Genomic DNA, 27837 nt, shown 5'->3' with positions numbered 1-27837 from the left:
AGTAAGATAATTGGCTATAAAACACAATGTATCAGGAGACATTAAATGGTCTGGGGAGGATAAGAATAGAGAGAGAGAGTGTGCTACACAGTATGTGATCGCATTTAGAGTATGCCATTAACATCATTTGTTCTTAGCTCCAGATTGTCAATAAACCAAAATACATGGGCCAATTTGTTGCATTAAAGCACCATAAGTCAATGAGTTACTACTGTCTTTTTGACAATCATAGTGTGCAATGCAACATGCATACTAAAGTCATTTGTATGAACCCATATGGTCACACAAGACCCTGAATTAGGGGTGATGTCTGTAGCCCAGGGCAGTTTCAGAAGGCTAAATTGCACTTTTTTGCAGATCTGCAATTAAATTAGTTTAAAATTACAAAGACAGGGGCTCACCATGCCATTACTCAAAATTCATTACCGACCCACCAAACTCAATTTGAAACTTATTACCATTTGCTGTACAGTACATTATAATGGCCTGATTTGTTAATAAAACATAACAGTATAATGTGCAAAATTTATAACCATCTGTTTACAGGGGGGCTTCTCGTTTATTGTTTCCAATTTTGTCTCATCACTTTTCAGCTGTTTGTTGAAAGAAAAACACAGTTTGAGGCCGATTACGAAAAATGAGATCTTCGTGAGCACCCTTACCTAGACTTGGAATATAAAAGCAGTGCTGCTGTGGAGGTGGTTAGTGGAAATAAGGGGTGTAAGAACGACATGGTTGAGCGTATCTAATTCACTTATAACAACAGTGTGGGTTATGGTTTCACACTGCAACAGATGAGTGTTGAAAACATGAGGCTATCATCTGAGGTAGTGTGGTGAGACCAAATGAAACCTTAGCCAGCGCTGACATTGTACCGCTGTGGTCATGTCACTCAACAAGAGCAACAAAACTGTAACCACATTCAAACCGAATTACCAAGCAAACAAGATTTTACAGGGAGATGAGCCAAGAGCTCACGGTCATAGTTTTACACTGCAGTAGTCAACACAGAATTTGTAGGACAGCCTGAAAAGGCTAATTCACTATGGGTTCCCTTTAGAAAATATCTATTTTTAAACATGTATTATTTATTATTATTATTATTATTATTTATGAGTTAAATAAGGTCTGTGTTTATCATTAGGATGCAGAAATAGTAACTTTTTTTTTTAATAATACTTTCCATATGTCAAAAAAATGATTCATTTTAATTGCTACAAGTGCATTAAAGCATTAAAACATTGTATTGTGCAGTTTGAAAAAAAAAAAAGATATTCATTATTATGAGATTTAAGATTAACTGAGTTTTAGATATTGTACTCTAAATGTAAAAATAAAGGAAATTCACACTTGAAATTCTCAAGAGAACCCATGGTCGAAAACGCTGGTTCTCTTCCAGTTTTTAGAACTACAAATTGAACAGCTCTATAAACTTGTAAATCATTTAAATTCAAATTAAGAAATCACATAAAGCTACGCTCACACCACTAACAAGCATGAAAATGAGAAGAAATCTCTCTTTTAAAGATAACCATGACAGTCAGACATGACTGAATTTAAGAAACCTGCATGAAGTACTCTCCCAGCCTATTTTATCTCTTAAGGCATCTTCTCTCAGCGGATAGTGGCATCATGCATCATGCATTCATCACGTTTGAGATTAACACGAGATTAATCATTAAGCAGGATAAAAAAAATCTTCACCTGTCTTTCGGTCTGTCTGTCTGTCTGTCTGTGTGTCTATGTCTTAGATTACCTGACAGCTTTTCATTGAAACCCCTGAGTAAATATCGCATCATTTTCTGTCAAATCAGCTCATCAGTGACCTACCCACACTCTGTGGCATGGATCCAACGATTTGATTTAGACTTATTCATGAAATATTGATTGGGATAATCCTGGAGTTAAGCGGCAGCAAAGCCAGCAGAGTTACTTGACACAAGCACATATATTGTCTGGGTTAAATGAAATATGCATGGCCTGTTAAAGAATGCATATATTTATAATAACAGTTACTACTAAATATAATCAATAAAATGGCAACGCTTTAACCTTCCTTAGCATAACAGGTAACAAATTACATATAGTAAACACTGTTTCTCCTCTTGTCTCTTGTTTACAGTAGCAATAACAAAATATTATGAAGCCAATCAAATCAAAAAAATAAAAAAAAAAACAGCAACAGTTGTGACAATACAATTGTAGTGCAATCGTAATTATGTCTGACATTCAGTTTGCAATCACAGAGACATTATACTGCTATCGTGAACATCACATAACAAATTGCAAATGTGTGTGAAAAATCATTAATGATCATCAGCAGGAGTGTATTGTATAACACCACTTGATGCTCTGAAAGTCGGTTAACTGCCTTACAATAACGGCAGGTTATTCCTCTGACCCCTTGCCTTTATTTTCTGAACCTTTTAATGTCAACCAAAAGCCTGGCTGTTGAGTCTGACATTGTTATTGCACTTGAAGAAGCTCTAGAGTGTTGTGTCATTGAGAACACTCTATGAGAGCAATGCCTTTCAAATTGTATTAGGGCTAAGCCATGGACGGTCTCATTCGGCTGCCCGTGGCCTATTCAGCACTGCTCTATTCCACTCGAGGCCCTCTGCTCCTAGCAACAAATTGCTCTCAACATTTCAACCCACCACTGAGCACCAGAACAGTTAGTCACTGACTAAATATTGCAACTGAGGCCCTTCTGCTGTTCATGACAATGTCCATGACTCTGAGGGATGCTGAAATCACAGGGAGGCTCAAGGCAAGGCTGAGATAAGATTGATTTCCACAGTTTAAGTACAGTATGCATGTAATGCCAGGAAAATAAATGAATAAATAAACAAACAAACAAATAAATAAATATTTCCAAACACTTTTTTTTTTCTTCTTTTTTTATGACTTCTTAACTGTGAAATCTAACATGGATATGGCGCATTCATACTTAAAGGCCATGATATACTTGCGAAAACCAGATAAAAGGTCAACATAAGCGTCAAAAGATAATTAGACTAAAAAAAAAAAGAGCAAGAACACATTTTTATCAAAAACAGCACAAAAAAAGGATCTCAAGTATGAGCTACCAACTAACAAAAACTAAACAAAACATTTCAAATTAATATTTTTTGAAACATTTCCAGTCAGTTCTTCATTCTGCTCTAATGAAGACATTATTTTCTGTTCTTCTGTTTATCACGTGGCTGTTATTTTGATGACATGGCAAAAGTTTGCTTTTCCCTCCGTCCCTCTCTTTGGGTGAATATGCAGGAGAAATGTTGTAATTATCTGAAAAGGTAGTGAGTGATGGAGAGCTAAAAAAGGAATGAAAAAATGCTTCGCTGATTTCACAATTGTGAAGTGGACAGACACGGGCGGCCTTGTCTTTTCACACAGCCTTTTGCAGACGCATGACAGATACTGGGTTTTGGAGCGTTAAACGGGGACTGAACCCAGTGGCACGCTCGAAGAACAATATCCCTGGTGTCAGCGTTCTGTGATGTGTCTGCCACACACTTTAGAAGGAAGGCACTAGGGCAAGAACCTGCTCTGTTCAAAAGAGCTGCTGTTCCCTCTAATGGCATTTGGATCTCAGCAGGAGTCTCAATACAGACACATTGACTGCACATCAAACCATATCAATGCCAGCTTCGCTTCTCTCTGGGATTGTAGGCTGTGAATATAGGGTCATGATGACAAAGAAATAGCAGAAGGTAGCAAAAGTGTGTGCGTATGTGAGTTAGGAGAGAGTGGTAGCAATTTTAAACTTTTAAAATTGCTGGGATTTTAACTGATGACTGATCAACTACATTAAAGGTGCCATCGAACGTTTTTTACAAGATGTAATATAAGTCTAAGGTGTCCCCTGAATGTGTCTGTGAAGTTTCAGCTCAAAATACCCCATAGATTTTTTTTTATTAATTTTTTTTAACTGCCTATTTTGGGGCCTAATTAGAAATGCACCGATTCAGGCTGCGGCCCCTTTAGTTGCTCGCGCTCTCCGCCCCCTCCCGAGCTCTCGACTCTATCATTGCATAAACAAAGTTCACACAGCTAATATAACCCTCAAAATGGATCTTTACAAAGTGTTCGTCATGCATGCTGCATGCATACATCTGATTATGTGAGTATTGTATTTATTTGGATGTTTACATTTGATTCTGAATGAGTTTGAGGCTATGCTCCGTGGCTAACGGCTAATGCTACACTATTGGAGAGATTTATAAAGAATGAAGTTGTGTTTATGAATTATACAGACTGCAAGTGTTTAATAATAAAAAATAACGACGGCTCTTTTGTCTCCGTGAATACAGTAATAAGAAGGAGGAAACAATGGAGTTTGAGACTCACTGTATGTCATTTCCATGTACTGAACTCTTGTTATTCAACTATGCCAAGGTAAATTCAATTTTTAATTCTAGGGCACCTTTAAAGGTATTTGTTTTATAAACACTTTTTGTTATACTGGTTGAATCTCTCCTCACATCCGGATAGCAATCAATAATAGAAGTGGTCTAAATATTGAAACATGTACATTTATCTTTTGTGGAGGTCACAGGACCAAAAAATGTCCATCCAATCATTGCATTCGGTCCAAATGCAGTGATAGGATGTCCTACCTGCCTGTCAACATATGTATTTTCATACCTCCATGCACTCTGCTCACGCAGACACCACACGTCATCAGCACGTTTTGTGCGGCTATGCAAAGTTGTATAGAAAGACAGCCACTAAGCACCACAAACAGCAGCACATTTTAAAGTTCCTCCTGAACCAAAACTATAAGCTTATTCTGTGTTTATGCCATGTCGTAACTGTAATTACGAGATGGCAACTCATGACGTTCCACCTGGAGCTGTTCACGTCCTCAGACTCAGGATTTATGCGTTTCTATGTCAACACTAAAAAAAATTAAAATTATTCTGCAGCAGTCAGGTGGTATAAGTAACAGCTCTGTAAGTTGTTTAAGTTCATTATTATTGTAATGTTATGTTCTTTGAGTCATGAGGTAAATTAACGCTGTCAATTGCCTACCCTACGTTAAGCAAATATAAGTTTTAAAATGTCTTCATTGATAGTGTTAAGTTTCAGTCAGCGAGTTTCAGTCAGAACCCAGGTCAAGTTTTATTAACCAAAACGTGAACAAATACAAAATCAGAGTAAACTTAAACTCGAATATGAATAGACTGAACTAGAACATGGCTCAACAAAACAAGGGGTTCCACAAACAAAGCTAGACAAGAGTCAATGGTGTCACTAGAGCTAAATATAATGCCCACTACTGACGGAACCTTTGCAATGGGATGAATTGGAACGTCCTAAGACCTTGACCGCTATGGAGTTGATTTATTTTTTTTTTATTTTTTTCCCTTACAAATTGTTTAATGCAGCATTCTATATGTATATAGGTGTGTTTGGGTTATTTAAAAAAAAAAAATAAAAAAAAATAGATCATAGAGTTGTTTGTGATGGGATAAATTAAACGTAATATGCGGTGACGTCACAATCATGTTGCATCGTGGTATATGGAGCTGCCTGAAGTGTACATATGAAGTAGGGTTAGGGTTAGTTTATTTTGACAGAGAGAACGAGGGTCTGTCGATATAAACTTCCCTCGTCCACTTCACGAAGTGGAACGCACTTCAAAATGGCGGCAGGAAAAGTGCTTAGGGAAGTTTGCGAGTGCGTGTCTAAAAGTGGAGTGGAACGCAGCCCTGGATAAGGGAAATACATGACATGATCACATGAGGGCAAGGGAAACACGACAAAACCAACCAATCAGAACAAGACACACATGGCAAGATCACAAGAAAAGGGAAATCACATGACAAGCATGAAACATGACTATGAGAACTAAATAATATAAAACTAAATAATAATAATAACTATAAAAATAAAACAAAAAGGCTCTTAAAAAGTGTGAAACTGCCCCTTTTTTTTTTTCTGTCGGCTGCCTTTGAAGTCTCAGCTCAGGATAGTCGCTAATGCAAACAGATAGCTTTCTCCAGATATTAGAATCATGTCTCTCGGTCTTGCTTCAACACTTTCTCAAGTTAATGTGCAATCATTTTAATGATCATTTTAATCATTCTTGTGTTAGTGTGAATCAAATCAGAGTTTCATTTCCTGTGCGCTAAAAAGTTCGCTTGAGCTATGAGGTAGCTGACCCAATCTGAGCCACGTGGGACAGTTTAACTTAATACACCAGAGGCCATAAATATTTTAGATTTAAGTTCAAACATCTGGTATTATTGATCTGGTGGTGAAGTATGTCAGAGAGCGAGCAGACAGGGACAAGGGAATCAGTCATGACAGTCACCTCGCATGCTAATGGATTAGCGATTCCCCCTTTCAGAAGTCAATGGCAGCATGTGTGTGCTCACTGCAGCTTTTCACGCTGCCAAAGGACTGATGTGAGCTGTCACTCAGAAACATGTAGGTCACCTGCTCCTCAATCCTCTGACCCAAATAACTCGAGTCAAAAACATCAGTGTGCTAGAGGAAAAATAAACCTATAAATACTCTAATATGGAGCACTGACATATAGTCTATCTATATAACACTTGATTGTAATGTTTGTCATGGAATTACGGAATTGTAATACTCGCGCAGAAAATAAAAAACAGACAAAAAAATCCATATTAGTCAGATCAGTCTACCTCAGTATGTAATTTCAGCATGAGACAAGCCACCAAAAACCTCCCATAAAAGGTGAGAAGGCTTGACAAAACAATTAATAACAAGAGAGGATGCGGTGAAAATCACAGACAGCCCAAAGATATTGAATTTAGCACAGCAGAATACTAATTTTCCCCATGTACCTGTGCAATACCATTTCTCACTTAAATCAATATGGAATTCAAATCAGATATCTGAATTATGTATGCCTTGCTGCAGGGCTCCGCAGATACGGCTAGCTTTGAGGTTAACAGATGGTGGCATAAAATGAAATGGGCATCCCGCTTAAAATATACCCAGTCACGAAGGACATCAGGATTGGTGGGTTCCTTTACTGCCTCGGAAAAAGCTCTTCTGTAGTGGCAGATGTGGCCGCTGCTTCTATTAGACCCTCTATAACACAGTCTCAGGTACACCGGCTCTCACGTATACAAAGGGCTTGATGGGGTATGCAGGGCTATGATGGCTAAATGTTATCAATAATCTTCATGAAGAAAATACAGTGTCTATTTTTGCAGACAGCTTAGCCACCATGGCAGGGTACCGAAGAAGATCACGTCCAATCAATGCTTGGGTCTTATGGTAGTGATAAACAAGGTAATTAGTAAGTAGCATGTATTTGCGCAAATTAAAGCCAAGAAAAACTTCACTTATGAAATTATTAGAATAAAAACACTGCAGAAAACCGTTACAAACTGTCTTCATTAGGCCAAAATCAAAAACACTTAAGTCTCACATTGTAGCTGCGCAAGTATGAATTGATAATTTGTCAGACTTCAGTCCTTTATTTCTCCTTGGTGCTGCCTGGATCAGGAGAGCTGATCCAGAGCCTGAGGGCCAGAACTAGGTTTCTAATAACATTTGGAGTCTAGAGAGAGAGAGAGCAGAAACTAGCCACACAGCATGGGAAAAAAATGACCCTAGCAGAACGCCGCAAACTTGGCCCCACTCTGCCCCCACGCCGACGCAGACGATTTATTTCACGGACCAACAGGTGAAGTTTTGATAACTTTTTCGGGATAACAACATATAGTAACTCTAAATATGTTCAAAGTTTCTACCTTAAAATACTCAGAAAGAATGTAGCTTGTCTGCTTCCACTCTCTTGACCTTGACAGTCAGAAAACTGCCTATTACATCCCAGGCACACAAAGTAAAACAGGATCAACAGACATCATCCAGACAGCTATTTCCCAATACTTATACACAATTAATCAAAGCAGTCTTTTGAGAGAGAACTGTCCAATAATTCAAAATGTATTCTATAAAATAATAAACTTTCACTTCTCAATATCAGTTTTAGCATTGCATGAGTGTACTGTCTATTCTTCACACCTGTCATCAGGATTTGGCTGAAGAAAAAATATAGAGAAATGTCAAAATACATTTAAAAAAAAATCAATTATGTATGATGGACAAGGGTGTCTAGCCAGGTGTGCGAAAGAAAAGTTTAAATGGCAGACTTGAATTATAAACAATATCTGACAACTTGCATTGGCATCTGTATGTCTCCTGACATTATTCATTGTGACAACTTGGTTGCTATTATATTAATATAATTCCTTCAAGTAGCCTTTGTGAAACATAAGCCATGCCCACAAACATGTATAAACCCAGAACATTCAATATGGATATGTTATTGTATTTTGCCTTTTTTTAAGTACTAATACTTAGATATTTTATTAAAGGGATATTTCACCCAAAAATGAAAATTATTCCATGATTTACTCACCCTCAAGCCATCCTAGGTGTATATGACTATATTCTTTCAGACGAACACAATCTGAGATATATTTAAAAGTATCCTTAGTCCTCCAAGGTTTATAATGGTTGTGAATGGGGGCCGCATTTTGAACAAAAAAAAAACATCCTGTGTCATGCATCGCGTCTCGACAGAGTCGAGTTGCACAGTATGCGTACGGTCGTCCACCGGAAGCTAGTTATTTCAATTTATAAAGTTTTAAATATGGGTATTTTTCTTCCAAAAACGCATCGCTTTGCTTCAAAAGGTCTTTATTAACCCCCTGGAGCTGTATGGATTACTTTGATTATGGATGGATGCATTTTTTTTTTTTTTTTTTTTTTTTTTTCTTTTTTTCAAAATGCGGGCCCCCATTCACAACCATTATAAACCTTGGAGGACTAAGGATATTTTTTAAAATATATCTCTGAGTGTGTTCATCTGAAAGAAGATAGTCATATACATGGCTTGAAGGTGAGTAAATCATGGGATAATTTTCATTTTTGGGTGAACTATCCCTTTAATCTTTGTTCCACAACCTACTGTGATTTACTAATTACTGCTTACATTCTAACCATCATGGAAGCTCAAAAGTGACAGATTTGGCACAGCCACTTTTTGACACATGGGGGACTCGATCAGCAATTTTGCTATCAAATAAAATGAATATTGTCAGAGCTGTGGTGCAGTTGTCTCTCACCCAAGTTTTCTGTCTATACGTTCCAAATAAAAAAAATAAAAATAAAAATAAAAAAGCAACAAGATATAATTATAAAAAAAAATAAAAATACATTTGCTTACAGTGCCCTCCAAAAGTTTTAAGTACCAAACATTTGTCAGGTATTACATGTTGCTGCAATGTATTATGGGAGAGCCTAATAAGGACAGATGTGTGACAGATGAGAAATACTGTTTCCCATCATACAAAGTAGCAATACAGGTGGATGAGAACTTCTAAGTAGACTGGTGCTTAAAGAGCACAAACCGAGACACCTGGAGTGTGATTGTTTCATAGTCTACCATTCAAAGCCTCGAGTAGGGCTATAGCCTTCAGGATCTGAGGCTGAACGGATTCCTGTTAAGGAGTATCAAATCTTCAAAGGCACTAATAAGCCCATTACCTCCTGCACATGTGTCCACGAGCGCTTGGCGAAGGATGGCCGCATAGGCAGAATGATGGATTCTCAGGCTCTACGGGGCTGCTGGTAGTGTCAGCACATCTTCACTCCAATACACATCTCTGCTTCCTCAGGCTCATGTCCCACACTGCTAACTACAACACACGGCTAGCTTACATTCAAACCCTACACAGCAAAATAAATAAATAAATAGCTACTAAAAAAAAAAAAAACTCTCTGGGGAAAATGCATCCAGTTCCACCATGAAGATTTGGACATATTGAAAAGTTGGAGCCAAGTTCAGGTTTGTCTGATTTTCTCCACTGCATATCTTTGAGCCTGCAGATTCAATATGCAAGTCACAGCTAGGATTTAAAGTGGAGTGTAAAAGCGGAGAGTGTAATACCGAGGGCTCAGCACCAGAATGTGAAAAGTGAAGCCCTTCGGACGTTCAGAAGAGTGTAATGGGGCCATGTCACAGACAAAACACGAATTCCTATTGGTGGTGCATTGATGAAGAATCATCGCAGTCGGTACGCCACTGGAGATCTCTCACTGCTCGTCTATGTGCGCAAGCATAAGAGCCATTGGAGCTGTTGAAATGGATGACAAAGCTGGAGGGTTTTATGCATGAGTGGGTGTTAAGAAAGTTCTGGATTACTTCTTGCATTGTAATATTGTTTCTGCACTACATTGCGCGCCCGTGGCACTGTTTGTACAGCTGCATTAGAAAGAAATAAAAACAGAGAGAACGAAAGCATGAGAGAGGCAAGAGAAAATGGCTGCCATTAGTTACAGTGCATATTAACTCTCCATAAATGAGGAAATAAGACCCAATGATTATCTGTTAGTCTGCATTTTGGCAAGCCTGAGAATTCAGAGTTAATGAAACAAGACTCCAAGTGTGAGAGAATGATGGATATATAGTGAGACAAAGCTAGAAGATGAAGAAGTGTTTTTTAGTTTACCAAAATGAGCAGTGTAGGATTGAGAGAGAAAAAATAAAAAATAAGGGAGGGGAGAGGAAGCGCGAAATGTTGAAGGAAGACGCTGTATCCACCCCAAGCGCAGCCATCTGTGTATGGATGTGTGAGGCAGTGAGCTCCACACCTGTGAGGGACTACTGGGAAATGGGAGTCTTCTCCAGCCCAGAAGCCACATGGGCAGCCAAACAGGTGCTCAGCCCAGACAATTAAACTATTACATAAACACAGGTCAACCAATCAGAGAAGATTAAGAGACAATGACAATAGCTCGACTCTTCTTACTCACTTATAAAAAATATACTTAATTAAAATGTCTAAAATTAAGAATTATTTGAAAAGAATATTCCAGGTTCAGCACAAGTCAGGCTCAGTTGACAGGATTTGATCTGCTGATTAAATCATTTTGGCTTTTGCTTTTTTAGATGATATGAAGCTTAAAACAATCATTTATAAAGGCACTTACATTAACTTAGGTATGCATCACGTTTAAATTAACTTAATTACTAAACAAACGTGTGAGAAGTCTACCCTTTTATATCCATGAGTAAACAGAACATGCTACAGGAATCATGACTTAAAAATAATTCACACTCTAACATATTTCTTGCAGAGGACAGAGAAGAGACTCGTGAGTAACTGCACCATGGCAAAGTGAGGGAACTTGCGGTCATTTTCATCACATAATAATTTCTCATTCAGCGTGTACTTTGGCTTTATGTCAAAACATTTCAAAATTACACGTATTGCAGTTTGGAAAAAAAAAATTACCAGTGGTTTTGGAAGAAATGAGTTGGGTCCCACAGGAATTAAACTTCAAGCACATTAACTATCTCCCATCTGTGTGGGATGAAGCATGTCAAGCCATTCTTTGAATTCTTGATCCAAACGAAATACTATTGTAGTGTGTAACTCACTACCTAAAATTGTCTTTAGATGTTTCTTGCAAACCGAATAATAGAACTGCACACAAAGCGGTCCACTTATACAAATAGCGGTGTATGATGTTCCTGTCCTGTCTACATAAACCTAGAAAACTGTAAAGGTTACATTAACATAACGTACATGTATTCAGCACAGGGGTGGATATTGTGTTTTGTGATCCGTAATAATTAGCTCAACTCATATTAATTGTAACGCAAGCAAGCCGGTGAGAAGCTTGAGTATTCCCTCAGTGTTGCTAAAAGAAAAAACGGATAGACTGAGGTAAAGGAGAACGATATCAGCACAGCGAGTATCTCCATGCAGCACGTCACCCCAGGGTGCTACTCTCTGAGCAAGACCTGACCTTCAGTGGGTGGGTGAGACACCGCTCGGCACCCCTTTCTGACTGGGAACTCACAAGTTCAGCCATTTGCAAACGCCCGGAGGGTGGTCCTGGCCTCAGCGGCCCCTCAGCGCAAACTGCCCTTTTACGGAGAAGATGTGCTGACGCCACTCGTCTTCAGCCAGCAAGTCTGATCTTTACAAACAACCTGTCCTCATGGGGGGACGAAGTGTGGGCTTCTCGAAGAACAACGCTCTGTATCCGTTTCCCATGATTAATGACTAACAGTGGAGTAAATAATTGGATGCACGGGCCCCGGTGCCGCACTGTGATGATCTGATAAAGACAACAGAACGAGCTGCCATCCCTTCATTTAATTAGGGCAATAACAAGAGATTACCTTGAGGCGCTGTGTTCTACAACTCACATTCTATATTATGTGTTCTGAGACAGGAAAACAATAGCAAAGTCATTCCAGTGTTTGTGTTCCTTTGACTCATTGCACTGTACCGCCATCTGGGGAGAAGGGCAGGGGCGTCAATTAATTGCTTTCCAGCGCAAAACCCATCTGTTGAGAAGAGCCTCGGCGGGTAATGCCATCGGATCAAATGGCGGTTCCACTCGGGTCCTTTCTCCCACTGCGCACCGGTGGACGTAAAGAGATCGTCTGCCTGCCAATTGTGTGATGACCACTTTATATGCTGCACTCATTGATTCACATTAAGAACCATCTCTCAGACAGTACTCTGGTAAATAATTGAGAGAGTCTGCTGTCACATAGTGTTCCTCTGTGCTACTGGGACCAAATTAAATTTAAAAATCCCGTCCACGAGAGGGGAGGAGAGACTTTGTGGGAGAGTAGGCTGGGGGAACTAAGACGGACCTTATTACGAGTGAACGAGAAAGGCTAATAAAAATAAAAAAAAAACAAAATTTAAAAAAGTGTGGAAGAAATAGACAAGGGGAGGCTGAGAGATGCGAAAAATTATTTTAAGTACTACATTAGGCATGATCAGAACAGATTAAAAAAACAGGCGGGCAACGTCAGGATATGCACTTTGGTGGAGGGACTTGAAAGCGAAGGCGTCTGGTCTTGTAGTGGTGGTTGGTGTGCTTATTAACGTTTCAGAGAATGGCTGGCTGTCTGAAGTGTTAAAAAAAGGATTTCCTATCTATTAGAGCTTAATAGATAGAGAGGAGGAGATGACAGGGCCGGGCTCAAAGTGACTGGTGGATACACTCATTTAGCCGGCTATGCTATCGGCTACGCTCATTTAACCAGAATTGGGGATCCATACGGACCGAAGGTTAAAAGACTCATTGACAGATTTCCAATTAGCATCCTGAAAGAAATCCTCCAAGATTGCCACATGCAGACAGGAAAATTAGCTTTAACTTTTCATTTTGCAACAAGAGGGTGGTCGGAGGTGGCTAAAATGAGTGTTGATGTGTCAGGTTCCTCATCAGAATTTGGTTGAGGAAGGAGAGACTGGAATGGTTAGTGCTGTGGACAAAGTGTGGGAGAAATGACCGACTGACCTGACTGGGTTGCTGGTCAAGGACACGCGCAGGGACTCCAGGCAGTTGAGCAGTTTGTCTTCGGAGATGCCCGAGCGCAGCTCATGCACATACTCTTGTGACGACAGCGTACACTCGTGCTTGCTGTTCCTCAGTCCACCCTGTGGGAACAAGACACATTAAGGGATCAGCCACTGCACCGCTGCGCTTTACACCCTGTTAGGCCTGTCACACGTTAATTACAACATCTGTATTAGACTTGATCATCCCTGGAGATCATGAGCATACTAAGAAAGAATGAACTCTCTGCTTCTTCTTGCAGTCTTTGACTTCAAACAGCTTATAAGGGATACACTTTTTCATCTTCATGCTAACAGTAAATGAGCAAAATCATAGGAATTTTTCTGAAGAAGTTTCAAGTGAGTCCATCCTCATCATCTGACAACAGACAGAAAATAGTAGGAGGGGGAAGTAGTTACCAACACCTGATTTGTGGATGAGGCAGCACCCCTGTGCTCCCAGCTGTATCCCAGTCTCCAGCAGGTGAGAATGATTACTAACACTCCATAACTGCAGACTCACTTCCTCCCTAAATCAGCAGACTGCCCACCCACAGCATTGACTGACACAGAGCTACCAGCTAGACTAGTCAGCAGGAGCTGCCACATGCTAATTCTACAGTGGAGTAATGGGAAATGCTCCCACACACAATATATATATAAATAACAACAACATAAAAGTGCTTCTTAAAATATTACATTTTTGTGCTGATATGGATAGAAACCTATTGTTGAGCTTCAATGGTTCAACGGCTACGCTCACACAGCAGCAGCAGAATACAGCTGTCGGTCATGTTGGGGAACTAAATGTGGTTCATATACGTTAATACACAGTGACATACAGAGTGACAACCATGTTATATAAACTAGACTTATAAAACATCCCATTATAATGAACTGGAATTAACTGCATTAGGGAAATGTGCTCATAACATGGTAAAAATTTACCAGTGGATATAATTTGCACATAGGCTAAAATGAATTGTGACACTGCAAGGCATTTTTTTGATTATAAACTTATTAAAAACTGATTTAAAAAAAAAGAGATTTAAAACTGCAGAGACCATGAATCAGAATCCAATCAAACATTATGCACAAGAAACTGAAAAGAGAAAAGCTTCATTTGAAAGTGATTACAAGTAATATTATTAGTTTAAGTGAACACAACTGTTCCTAAATGTCCAAAGCATTCCTTATGGTACTGTGACCTCTTTAACTGCTATTCACATTACAATAACCTGAATTTGGTAACATTAAGGGTGCGTTCACACTTACAGTTCGGTTTGTTTGGTCCGGACCAAAAAAAAACAAACAAAAAAAAACATTTAGTCCTGGTCCAATTAGCGTTCAGATTGGCAATTTTATCACAGAACCTAAAGGCATAGGAATATGTTTACAACCTGATTGGTTGGATTTTATGACATATTGCCTATTTTGAGAAGGAACTTACCGAACATCCAAAACAATGGTGTGTGCTGAGATAAATGCGCTTCTTGTGTGTGCGTAGCGGTGTGTAGCCTGCATATGATGGTATTTTGGCCAGCTGGAAACTCGTGAAGAGCTTATAAAATGTGTAAAGGAGTCAAAACAGCGTCGGAAATCCCTCCATCACACACACAAATGATCTGCAGCATGGAGACGCACGTCTGATGCCTGTGATGGGCAAACTCGCGACTATGACGAGAAAAAACGTTATGCGTGAGGATTCTGTCCTTTTTAGGGTCTCGTCTTCCTGTTTTTGGTTCGTTTACATGTCTTTGGTCCGTGTTGCATTCATATATCATTCGAACCGCACCAGGGTTCGTTTGGAAGCGGACCGAGACCAATCTTTTCAGCGGTCTCGGTCCGCTTGTTTGGTGCGCACCAGGGTTCGAATGGCAGCGTTCACACATGTTCAAATGAACCGCACTAACAGAGCAATCGCACCAGGGTTCGTTTTCATCTAACCAAACATGACAAGTGTGAACACACCCTAAAACAAATTATAAAATTAATGAAAAATAAATTATAAAAATGAATCAAATAAAAGTCTTGATAATTATTATATTTAGTATTTAGTTGGTATTACTCAATTATGAGAAAGGAATGACTTTGGTTATTCTCCATAAAGACTGCATTTGATCCACTCATGTATGCTGCTTTATTCACAGGACAAACAATCTCTCTCAATCTCATACACTGCAGTAATGCATGCTCTACCCACAATCCCTCACTTATTAGATGCATACAGACAGTAAACCTTTGCACATACATAAGCTACATTTTTACATCATTTACTTTGTGATTAAACTGTTTGATTTGCACAGATGAGAGCCTTTAAACAAACACAGGTCAGGTGTATAAAATAAAACTACATTATGAGGAAACAGGAAACGTATTTGGTCTGTTATAGGAAACAGATCAAATACTGAAAACAATCAATTTAGAAACAGACGGGAAGTCTTACCATCCCATTCTACCTATATAACCAGACCTAAGTGGATTTATTCATGACGTCCGTGCATACAAAAATCAGTTTGTGCAAGCTGTCAAGCTCATGGTTTTTTGTGACTACTTTCTTTACTCTTATGTGTTAGACAGACGGAGTGAAGATTGTCAATCTGTTACCTGCACTGCACCCCTTGGGCAAAAGAATTGAAAGTGTGCCACACTACTGCTTTCCACTTTTTTATATAGCACATCATTCTTATTCGTGTCATTTTACTTCAGTTTCTTTTATTTTTATATATTTTCATTTTTTTTTTCTTCACGGTTGTGTTCTCTCTTATCTAAGTCATCCATGTGTTTCTTTTTCTTTTGAAGCTGTTTTCCATCTGTACGTTCTGAAAACAACAACCTGACAAACGAGGCAGAGGAAAAAGAAGAGGGCAGGTTGGGCTGTCAAAGTCACCCGAGTAGACGGAGGATGAATTAATGCAGACAGACAGAGAAGTATGTAGGGTAGTATGGAGCGAGTATTAGCGGTTTCTTCCCTGGTACGAATGTGCTTTAATGTCGTCGTCCCAGGATGTGGCTTTCCCAGCAGGCAAGCTGCACTAATAGGCAGTCTTGGAGGAATAAACAGGGCATCTTTGTGACGAGTCCCATTTCTGCTCTATCGAGGCGCAGTGAAGAAACTCCGACACGGGCAGCAGTGCTGGTTTATATAGCAACAGGAAAATAAATGAGCCATTACTATAGGCAAGTAGGGGGCTGCGATGGGGAGACACTGTACGTGTTGAGTCTGCAGAATGTGTAAACATGGCAAACGGCGCAGTGATTTACTTTGGTGCGATCAGCAGGTGTTAGTATTAGGTTTTAAGCAGTTGGTTAAACGTGGGCGGTGTTTTAGAACGACATGACAGGTTGTTGTTGCAATAAAAGTGGCCTTGATGTTGACTGGCAGCTGTGAATCTGCACTGACCTTGTGTATTCTTGTACCATCATTTGTGTGAATAAGACGTTCGTTCAAGAAGTGGTTCTTTGCAGAGTGCTTTCATGCCTTTTAAAAAAAAAGTAATCTAACTACTCTTCAAAATTTATGCGAACTCACTTAGACCATTTTTACACTCTCTTCCTCTCCATCGGAGGATAAGAACAACTCTTTTACCTCCAAACACATCTGAGACGCTCAGGTTGAAGCAATTCGGCTTTCTTCTCAGGCAGGTCCTCATACTTGAATTTGTCTTGATCTGGATCCAACTAAAGATCACTCAGTTTATCTGCCTCTATAGTTCAGATGAGGGAATCTGAGGGACCAGATACGACTGGTGTGCTTATACCTGCCTGATAGAAGTAATAGGGTGTGTGTGCGAGAGAGGTTATTTCTTCCCTCATTACTGTCTCTAGTAACTGTAGTTGCCCCTGGCTCTTTCCAGACCTGCTGCAGACAGCTACCTCAAATTCACTAAACCACAGGCAGAGCTATGACTATCTTTATATATTCAGAATATCCTTGGGTTGGAAAAGTAAAAGGTATCTGTAACTTTCTATTCTGCATAGCATGTACTTCTCATACTTATTGTTAAGGGTTTGTGCAAATCCCTAGCAAAACGTGTTATACTTTGGCACATTCTGGATGCACTTTTTTTTTTTTTTTTTTTTTATTACTGATAAATAACTAAAAAACACTAAAATCAATGGTTCTAAATACAAGAGAATTTAAGCATCAAAACATAATGGACAGTATAAAAAAGCATACATTTATTTTGAGATTTACCAAAGATTATATTTAACAGTGTTATTTTGTGTGACAGTGTTTTTAAGTGATATGAGTTTAATAGACATTCAATTAACATTATATAATATTAATTAACAATAATTAATTAACAATAATATATCATTTTAAATAAAAATATAATAATACATTTTAATATAATATAATATAATATAATATAATATAATATAATATAATATAATATAATATAATATAATATAATATAATATAATATAATATAATTACAATACAATAATTACAATACAATAATGACTATAGCAAAAGGTATTGTAAATGTAAAAACAGGGTAAATGAATATGCACAATTAAACATCCAACACTGACCATACTGATTAAAAAAGAAATCTGTAATGTCGGACAATAACTTAAATAGCACCAATACATCATACATATATGGATGATAAAAGACACAAAAATACTGACACACCTAGAACACCTTAGCAGCCACAAGACAACAGCCCTGTGCTCCCACAGCACCTTATGGCATCATGGCCACAAGTTTACATGGACAAACACCACTCTAATGATTACTGTGAACACAAAATCCCAAGCATTCTGACTGAGTATTGTGCCACAGATCAAGTTTGCTGCAAACAATAAAGAATGAAAAGCAATGGTGAAAGTGCTCTCTGGATTTCTTTTGTTGCCAAAAACAGGCAGAACCCTCAATCTAACCTACTCCAGTAAGAGAGTTTCTGGTTTCACTATCTATTGACCTTTATCACTGGAAACCAAAGACAGGCCATAATATGCTGCTTAATGACCCTGGCCAGCTCAATCCTTTGGGATGATATCAACATTACACCAGACCACACTAATCATGCAGACAGCCACATCTACTGGTTCACTGTAATTGGGTTTCTGCTGTTGGCTGGAGAGAACATGGTCTGTGTGTGGGTCTGAAGGAACTCTTGAGGGAAAGCACACGGGAGGGGGAAGGAAGAAAACACATAGAAAGAGGAGACCAAAAAAGAGAGAGCGACAAAGAGATAAGGAGGAGACACCAACCAGCAGATGGGTCGAGTGCTGGAGAGATAAATAGAAGAAAAAGATATAGACTTGGAAAGAAAGGGAAAAAGAGGAGAGAGAATCAGGGCTCAGTGAAAAGACCAATATAGTCCTTTGACCACGCTCAAAGTGTTCATCTCAGAGTCTTATTGAATCCTTATTTGTCAATAACAGCATTTCCTGCCAGAAACAATAGTGCAGGGAACAATTACTCCAGTGAGCCTGTCAATTTCACTTTGGTACAGGGACACAGGCTGGCTATGTGTGTGTGTGTGTGTGTGTGTGTGTGTGTGTGTGTGTGTGTGTGTGTGTGTGTGTGTGTGTGTGTGTTTTCCCTGACTGTAATGCGGCCTTGGCTCGATCTGATGTGAGAGTGCAAGTATCGCAAGGGGAGGAGACGGGCCCGCTGCGTTTCTCTGCACCTCCGCATCCTACACCCATTGATAATGAGACAGCAGCAAACCGACAGGTGGCATGGGGACTAGCCATTGGGTGCCACATGCTGTCACAAACAACTGTTGACTATGAAGGGGACAAAAAGGAGTCTTCCTCAAGGAGGCACAAACTGGCTTTAAAATTTGAATCTTTAACTAAGCAACGTTCAAATCCTAGGACATTAAATGAAAAGGTATGATTATTTAAACCAATTACTTAAAAAAAAAAAAAAAAAAGGTAACCGAGTTATAAAAGGAAATCAGCCTTAAAACCTCTAGAAAAGTATAAATCTGTGATTTGGTCCATCCCTTTTAGAGATGAGAAAAAAGCAACAACAAATGGATTGAATTGAGAAAGTTAAAGACCCTGGATAAACAAAACAAAACAAAATTAAATTAAATTAAATTAAATTAAATTAAATTAAATTAAATTAAATTAAATTAAATTAAATATGTGTTTTGTCAAGATTAGAAAAGTTTTGACTATAAAGTAGTTAAAATAAATTTTGTAATATGAAACATGACAATGCTAACTAAGGGGAGGGGCCTGCTAAAAGGATTTTAAGTACAGTTTCCATGGTAACGCAATGTCCGATTTCAAAATGGTTTTCACAGGATGAGTTCTGAGATTTAAGCTTTAGAATCATACCTAATTTATGATGATTACTAAAATATGTGATAAGTAAATATGTAAAAGGCAATAAATAAAAACAGCGCCAAGCGTCCCACTAGCAGGACGATGACAGTTAAGGGGTTAAATTAAATAAAATTTAAGGGATAGTTCACCCAAAAATGAAAATTTTGTCATCAGTTACTCACCCTCCTGTTTTAAAGATATTTTAAAGAATGTTGGTAATAAAACAGTTGATGGTAGCCATTGACCTCCATAGTATTTTTTCCTACTATTAAGGGTAATGGCTGTCAATTGTTTGATTACCAACATTCTTTAAAATATCTTATTTTGTGTTCAACAGAAGAAAGAAACTCAGGTTTGGAACAACTCTAAAGTTGGTAAATGATGACAACATTTTAATTTTTGGGTGAACTATCCCTTTAAATTCAATTACATTACATTACATTACATTAAAAAATAAATGACCAAAACTGTATATATTTGATAAAAAAAGCAGTAAAAAACAATATTTTGAAATATTATATTTTATCATGTAATTTATTAAATTAATTTTCAGCAGTCATTACTCCAGTCTTCAGTGTCACGTGATCCTTCAGAAATCATTCTAATATACTAATTCAGTGAAACATTTCTTATAATCATCAGTGTTGAAAACTGTTGTGCTCTATACATTTTTGTGGAAACCGTTTTTTCAGGGTTCTATGATTAATATAAAGTTTAAAAGAACTACATTAATTTGAAATAATAAAGATTTAGTAAATAGTAAAGATTACATTGTTAATATAATATAATATCCAGGCTTTTACTCAGTATTTCACGCAAACTGTTAATCTACCGCCCTTTCCTATGTCTATGGAAACAGTCCTTCTCTGCAAAGACTTCCTGAATGATGTCATTATTTAGCCTTGTGCTCACAGGATGCTCCAGAGTAATCCAGGACCAGATCTGAATCTAGATCGGCAGATGCACGTCTGTTTGCAGTCAGATATGTGTGGAAAGAGCATGATTACGAGCTGATGGAGAAGAGTGATAGCAGTGTGTCGCATATTGTGGATGTAATTTATCTCCATGTGAGGTCACCGCACCGGAATAATTCTGTTAAATTACGGTTCGTAAGTGAGTGTCACTTTAATACGGAGTAAACAGATAACCTGCTGCCGATACCCCCATGACTCTATCTCTTCCACACTTCGCATGACCTTGTCGAATATCTCAGTGACAACAGTGAGGGACCATCAAAGTAAGAGAAGCGGTTATCATCAGCATGCACCCATGAGCATGACCATCAGACACACACACATAACAGGATGCATAACAGGAAACTACTACAGCAAAACTCCATGGAGAGAACAGATATGCATGCTATGAAACAGCGGGACCTTGAAATAATCTTTTGTGCATTCAATGTCTTGTGTGAATTAAATTATATTAATATTCGGATCCCTCCATAAACACCCAAAATGATTGGTGATAATGGGGTTTTTAATTACCTCTTCTTTGTACATGATTAATGAAAATTACTGGAGTGCCCCACTGATCTTTTTGAAAAATAATACAGATATAATCGTTGCAATTAGTGCACATGAAGCCATATCAAAGCCAAGTGGTTGCAAATGTTTTATTCCATAATTTACTACTCATTAGCGCTTGATTGACAGCCTTATAGACGGGGAAACCAGCACCTTCTCTATAGGTAAACAACCAAAGCCACAAAACAGAAGCTCACAAGGAAAACACACACGTTAACAAAAAAGCATCCCGATCTCTGAAGTTTCCAGAGGCTCTCTGGTCTGAAAGGTCAGCTGAATGCAGCATCAGTTGAGATGCATGGACAATAGCACCCATAGAAAGACCCTGAGGACATCCTCTGCTTCTCAGTGATAAGCCTTTTGATGTGTCCTGGGAGCTGCACTCACTAGGTTATTTCCCATAAAGACATGCAGCGTTGCACTTTCTCTCTTCATAAAAACACACAGGAGTGGCATCTCACAGGGGACACGGTCTACGTTGCCATAAAGGAGAAGAGCCACCCTGCTAACGAAATAGCTAACTACTCTATCACCTCAGGAAACGTGGGCAGATGTTGAGATATTAATGAGAATGTTCTGTGTTCAAAACAAGTTTTGCTCTATTGTAGCATCTGCAAAATGCTTTGTTTGTGCACCAAATGTTTTTGACTTACCCTCAAGATATGTGAGATTAAAAAACAAAAAAAATGTTTTAACTACAATAAATACAAGTTATATGAACAACCACTCAGCACATCCACAAAACTTGCTTAATTTCAACAGGCTTCACATAACTAACTAACTTTAACTATGTATTAAAATAACCCATTTAAAAGAGTCATTTGTTTGTGAATCGGACTAATGCTGAATTCACTAAAAAGAACCATTCATAAGAGTTATTTGTTCATGAATAGGACTACACTGGTCATGCTGTATGTTTTTGGGCATTGGGCATCAAGGCATTGATCTGAAATGAAGGTTAAAGGATAAGTTCACTTCAGAATTAAAATTTCCTATTAATTTACTCACCTCCATGTCATCCAATATGTTTAAAAGAAAAGAAATTATGGTTCAATGGTTTTACTTCAATGGCTACCAAAGGTCCAAATTGCAGTTTCAATGCAGCTTCAAAGGGCTCTACATGATCCCAGCCAAGGAATAAGGGTCTTATCTAGCGAAACAATCGGTCATTTTCTAATAATATGTGTGTATATATATATATATATATATATATATATATATATACTTCAACCTACATTACATCACGCGTGACCTACGTAATGCGTGGCGCATCGCAGAGCTATTCCAAGATGAGCATTTGTGGTTAAAAAGTATATAATTTTTTTTGTTTTTTAGAAAAAGATAACTTACATAAAGTAAGATAAGACATAGATAAGACTCTTTTTCCTCGGCTGGGATTGTGTAGAGCCTTTTGAAGTTGCATTTAAACTGCAATTTGGACCTTCAACCCATTGGTAGCTGTTGAAGTCCACTGTATGGAGAAAAATCCTGAAATGTTTCCTCAAAAACATTAATTTCTTTTTGAATGAAGAAAGAAAGACATGAACATCTTGGATGACATAGGGGTGAGTAAATTATTAGGAAATTTTAATTCTGAAGTGAACTAATCCTTTAAAAATACACACTATTTCAAAAGAACAACAACCAGACCTAAACATTATAAATAAATATAAAGATATGAGCTACACAATTCTGTTTTTAATCTCTCTTGAATACCAGAGACTTCCAGTATAAGTGCATTACTAAAAATGTGATTTGTTTATATAAACTAAAAAAAAACAAAACAAAAAAAAAAAAAAACAGGCTTTCTACTGAACCTGGAACATTCCTGAGTGCCAATCATGCAGCGTTTCACCCGGTCACAACCACTTAGCTGACTCAACATTATCAGTGTGTTGTGTCACTGTAAAATGGAACCTATCCAACAGCAAATCACTCCACATCCTCCACCTGCACATTAAAGTGCTGATGTTCGCTTTGTTGAAAGCACACGGCAGTCCCGTAGAGCACAGGCAGGTGAGTGAGACCTAGATAAAAACTATGCAAAAGCATATTACTTACAAAACTATCTGAATCATAGTTCTCTGTTCATGGTGGTAAACACAGGTCTCAGGCATGAAGCCAAGTCATCTGAGGATGGCAAACAAAGTGATAGCTATGAGTTGATTAAAGAAGGAACCCTGAAAGGCTTCGTACAACTGCAGGTGGCACAGCATGATTGGATTACAGCATTAAAAACTATTCTCCTGTCATTTCAATGCAAACACTGAGTGTAATACCCTATACATTCAGTTAAATAGCCCCATATTCGCAAAGGCCTCAGGGACAGAGAGGGGAAGAATGCAGAACACCGGTAGGTCAAACATAGACGGTCATCGCCAGACTGCACACGGGTCAGCAAAGGTCTGGTCGGGAAAAAAGCAACGAGTTATTATTGACTGGTACGTCATGAACTTGCAATTTAGTCAAATTGTACTCTATAAAATTCTATAGAAAGACCATGTACTTTTTCAAATAGCAGAAGGCAATTTATGCAGGAAAATAACTGGCAAAAGATTACAATGTTTCAGAGATCAGAGTATACATTAACCTCTGTACTGTAGACCTCAATAAACTGATTTAACATGCTCACGACTTATTGATGTAAGAGCTTTTTTCCCCCCCTTTTCCTTGACCTACCGGGCAAATAAATGCTTTTCAAAGCAACAGAGCAGAGGCCAAAAGGACATGGTCAGCTTGGTGTTTTTATATCTATAGATAAAAGCTGAACTGTCCAAACGCAATGTCCACTGCTGCTGTCAAGAGCAAAACCTTCAAGTGCACATCAGCAACAAACACTTTTATTTTACATAAAAGAGAAAAAAAGCCCTTGACAGCTTGTGGTCGCTCACTTTAGCAGGACTTTAACAAAGCACACAATTGCTGTCTTGTCTTGTTTGATCCTGACATGGACAGGACCACAAATGCGCACACAAAATACATTAACCTTTCAGATACCTGCCATACAACACACAAAGGCACTTGTTCATCTGTTTGCTCAGAGCATCTCGCAAGAGTCTATATTTCCCAGGGCGTCAAACTTCATATACACAACCAGTTAGCTTTCTTCTGAGAATCACAACAATTACTCAGTAATTAAATAAATTTTGTAATATGAAACATGACAATGCTAACTAAGGGGAGGGGCCTGCTAAAAGGATTTTAAGTACAGTTTCCATGGTAACGCAATGTCCGATTTCAAAAGTAAGTTTATTTCAGTAAAATAGGGATGTACAACTAACTAACTAATTAACTAAGTAACTATCTAAATAAATAAAAATTGTAAACACTAAAAACACAAATCAATTATTAATGCTGAAATTTTAGCAAATCTCAAAATGGTTGTAATTTTTTCTTGTACATTTTAATATTGTGATGCCTGATTTCACTTAAATTTGTTCACTTAAAATTGAATTTAATTTTGAATTGGCTAATTGTAGATATTGCTTTATTGTTTATAATTATTTTTAAAAATTTTGAATTAAGCTTTGTTTACGGTTTGTATATCTCCAATACTAGTTTCAGTTTCCCTTTTTGAGTGACGAATATAGAATATTGATACCTGCTGATTAGTCTATAGACAGTTATTTCCTTATACGCAGACCGCACATGCTAGCTGACAGTAAGCTGTGGTCATTGCAGTGTTCAAGCACAGCTTTTCAGGCCAGACGCAGTCAACGCAAGGCAAGAACGCAATCAGAATTTGTCGCCGCCAGTTCTTTGATGTCGTCTTGGTGTGTCACGGTCTTTAAAGATCTGATTGTATGAGACGATGTATCTTGTTGATAATATCCATTCGGAGACGTGTCAAAAATAGGTTAGTGTGCAGCAGGTAAAAAGAACAGTGGGCCTTGAGTACTTTATTATCAGTTTTGGCAGCAGATTATTGAAGGAGATGACCTTCACTGTAAGTTTTCAAATCAGGAAGTTTTGGAAGTGAAGTCATGTGTGAACAAAATCAGACTGGTGTTTGTCGATGAAATTAGGCCATTCCCAACCTCTCTCTTAAGATGAGGCAGAGGACGAGGCAGAGGAAATCAAGTTAAAAACATTTCATCCAATGCAAAATGGATTCTGAAGAAAAAGAAAAAAAACTCTCTTTTTTTAATCCAAAAAATATGAAAATATCAATAAAACATTAGTGGAGCCAGAGATATCTAAACACCTCTCAGTGCAACTCTGAAATTCATGGAAAGATGAGAGGACAAAACCAACCTGCTCCAAACAACTTGAGGCTGTTTACTGATAAATAAAATAAAATTCCGGAGATGAGGGCTGCCTCAATAAGCATGGTAAATGAATACATTAATAAAATATTTGGACATCAAAGACAGCTCTCCAAAAAATAAAAATAAAATTATTTGCTTTAAACACATTATGTTGCAAGGAAAATAAAATATTGTCACACTGTGAAAAGGTTTTAAGACAATAGCTCAAAATGGAAAGAACTGATTTATCTTAAGACAAAGATTTGAATTTTTTTTTATTATTACATTTCTAAACATTCCATTTTTGCAGCCCTCGTGTTACCCCCAGTTAGGGGGTTGTGCTTGAGCGAGTCTGAGGCAGGGAGTAAAACTTCTGTCTTCACTAATCATGTCCAGCTCTCAGTGTCTCAGCAGTGCTGTGAATGCTTTAAGCTCATAAATAAGCTTTCTTGTATTTTAATCAACATTTTCAATTAAGAACTAATTATTACCTAACAGGAGGGACGCATGTCACTTTGAGGATAAGAGAGACTCTACGAGTCATTGTCTCACCATTACCTCACTGAGACAAAGGAAGAGCGAGAAACAGAGACACAGCGAGAAAGACCATACAACAATATTTCTTGTATATTTGTATTAGTGTACAACAATACAGGGCTTTTCACACTGCGCTTAACCCCGGGTTATCGACGTTCTAAACACCGCTTTTGTTCCTTTTAAAGGAACGTTTCGTCCATTAGTTCAAAAGATCTAAAAAAAGCCAATATATTTATCTGCCCTTTGGTCACATTGATAAAGGCTATGTCGATTAGCATTGCATTATAAATATACATTATTGTTATGAAAATATCAAAGATGGCATGAAGAACACAGCTAAACCATACATTGTCGCAATTGTATGTTTATTGTCTCCAAAAAGCCTCTATCTGCATGTTATAGCGATCTCTGGAAGCTTTATGCAAGTGATTTCCTGGAATGTCACATGATGTGCCTGTTCATCACGAGTGCCATTTGTGGACAATGTGCATAGATTGCCCTCAGGCTGTCAGTGTGAATTGAAAACACAGAACGTCAGAGTATCCAGCGCTCTTAATGATTACATCAGCACTATTTGGGTAAAAATGTAAAAAATATTATTCCTCTCTATAGAAATCTGACATAAACATGAGAATCTATCAATATTTCTCCAAATCTCCAACTTTTGAACTAAAAGCCCTAAGGGACGTTGTTTTGTCAAGCATTTTCATGACGACCGTACAGGAGTTTTGGGATGCTGCTTACGCTCATAATTCATATTAAAGATATTTACCCCTTTTTTTCATTTTCATAACCCCTGACACAATTAAGAAATAACTGTCACTATAAGTTTCTCAGAATAAAATAGAAGTAAAATACTGAAGTTTGAGTCTTAGATCTTTTTAATGATGTATAGTTTGTCAAAGTAATTACATTAAATCTAACAGTAACTTTGAAGTAATTTAAACAAAGAACGATTCAATGCGTCGACATCCTCGTGAAGGTTAACGGTTAATTATATCCCTCTTTGGAAGCCAACATTTCCTTAAAAGGAAAGTAAAAGTATAGTTCCACAGTACACTTCACTTCCACACTTTCATTGTGCACAAAAAAAAAAACACTTCTTTCAAAATTTCCAGACCTTCTTTGGTCTGAAGAAAGTCATACAGGATTAGGGGGGTGAGTAAATGTTGACAGAGAATTTTCATTTTTGAGTTAGATATCCATTCAAATGATTTTAATTTAATTAAACTATAACATATTTATTTTATTTAAAATAATACATGTCATTAATACATAAATACATGTATTATTTTATTCACATAAAACAGTCATCAATGTCAAGATGGCACACTTGAGCTGCATGAGCCCAAATATATACACACAACAAAAATATTATCTGTATCCGGGGCTTGACATTAACTTTTTTGCACACCAGCCACTGTGGCTAGTGGTTTTTCCAAAGTACTAGCCACTCAGCATTTTCACTGACCAACAATTTTGCTGTTGGGAAATTACATTTTATATGACTAAAGTTGACTTTGGTATGCTAAAATTGCTTGATTTTGAGTCATTTTTCTTGAGTATCTAGATTTAAAACCCTTTCAAACTTTCAAATGCAGATTGACCACCTAAATCAAGACTAGGTCTACATGGTATATCAGCTGGTATGTACGGGTGGGCAAGGGGTGGGTAATATGACCATAATATGATAAATTTAGTTAAATAATTAAGTTATTTTTGTTAAGCTATATAAAAAGAACAAAGAAGCAAATTACAAATACAATAGTAAATTAAATAGCCTAAACTCTTTTTTTCAGATAAAGTACGTTTATTTAACATTTATTTAACATCTTGGACGTAAAACTGACACATATCCAGTTTTTA

At 37.7% G+C, this 27837-nt stretch overlaps 1 protein-coding gene across 9 annotated transcripts in view; it reads right to left on the bottom strand.

Moving 5' to 3' along the window:
* diaph2 (diaphanous-related formin 2) overlaps positions 1 to 27837 on the bottom strand; it is a 441980-nt gene that overhangs the window by 315783 nt on the left and 98360 nt on the right. For all 9 annotated transcript variants that reach the window (XM_048176558.1, XM_048176565.1, XM_048176564.1 and 6 more), the window contains one exon: positions 13330 to 13469. In XM_048176558.1, coding sequence (XP_048032515.1) covers positions 13330 to 13469 — 140 coding nt within the window. The remainder of the gene's footprint in view (positions 1 to 13329; positions 13470 to 27837) is intronic.

The sequence above is a fragment of the Megalobrama amblycephala genome, linkage group LG23 (assembly GCF_018812025.1).
Source record: "Megalobrama amblycephala isolate DHTTF-2021 linkage group LG23, ASM1881202v1, whole genome shotgun sequence".
NCBI classification, from domain to species: domain Eukaryota; kingdom Metazoa; phylum Chordata; class Actinopteri; order Cypriniformes; family Xenocyprididae; genus Megalobrama; species Megalobrama amblycephala.
The sequence above is the reverse complement of the archived record's forward strand: the minus strand, read 5'-3'. Positions and strand labels throughout refer to the sequence as shown.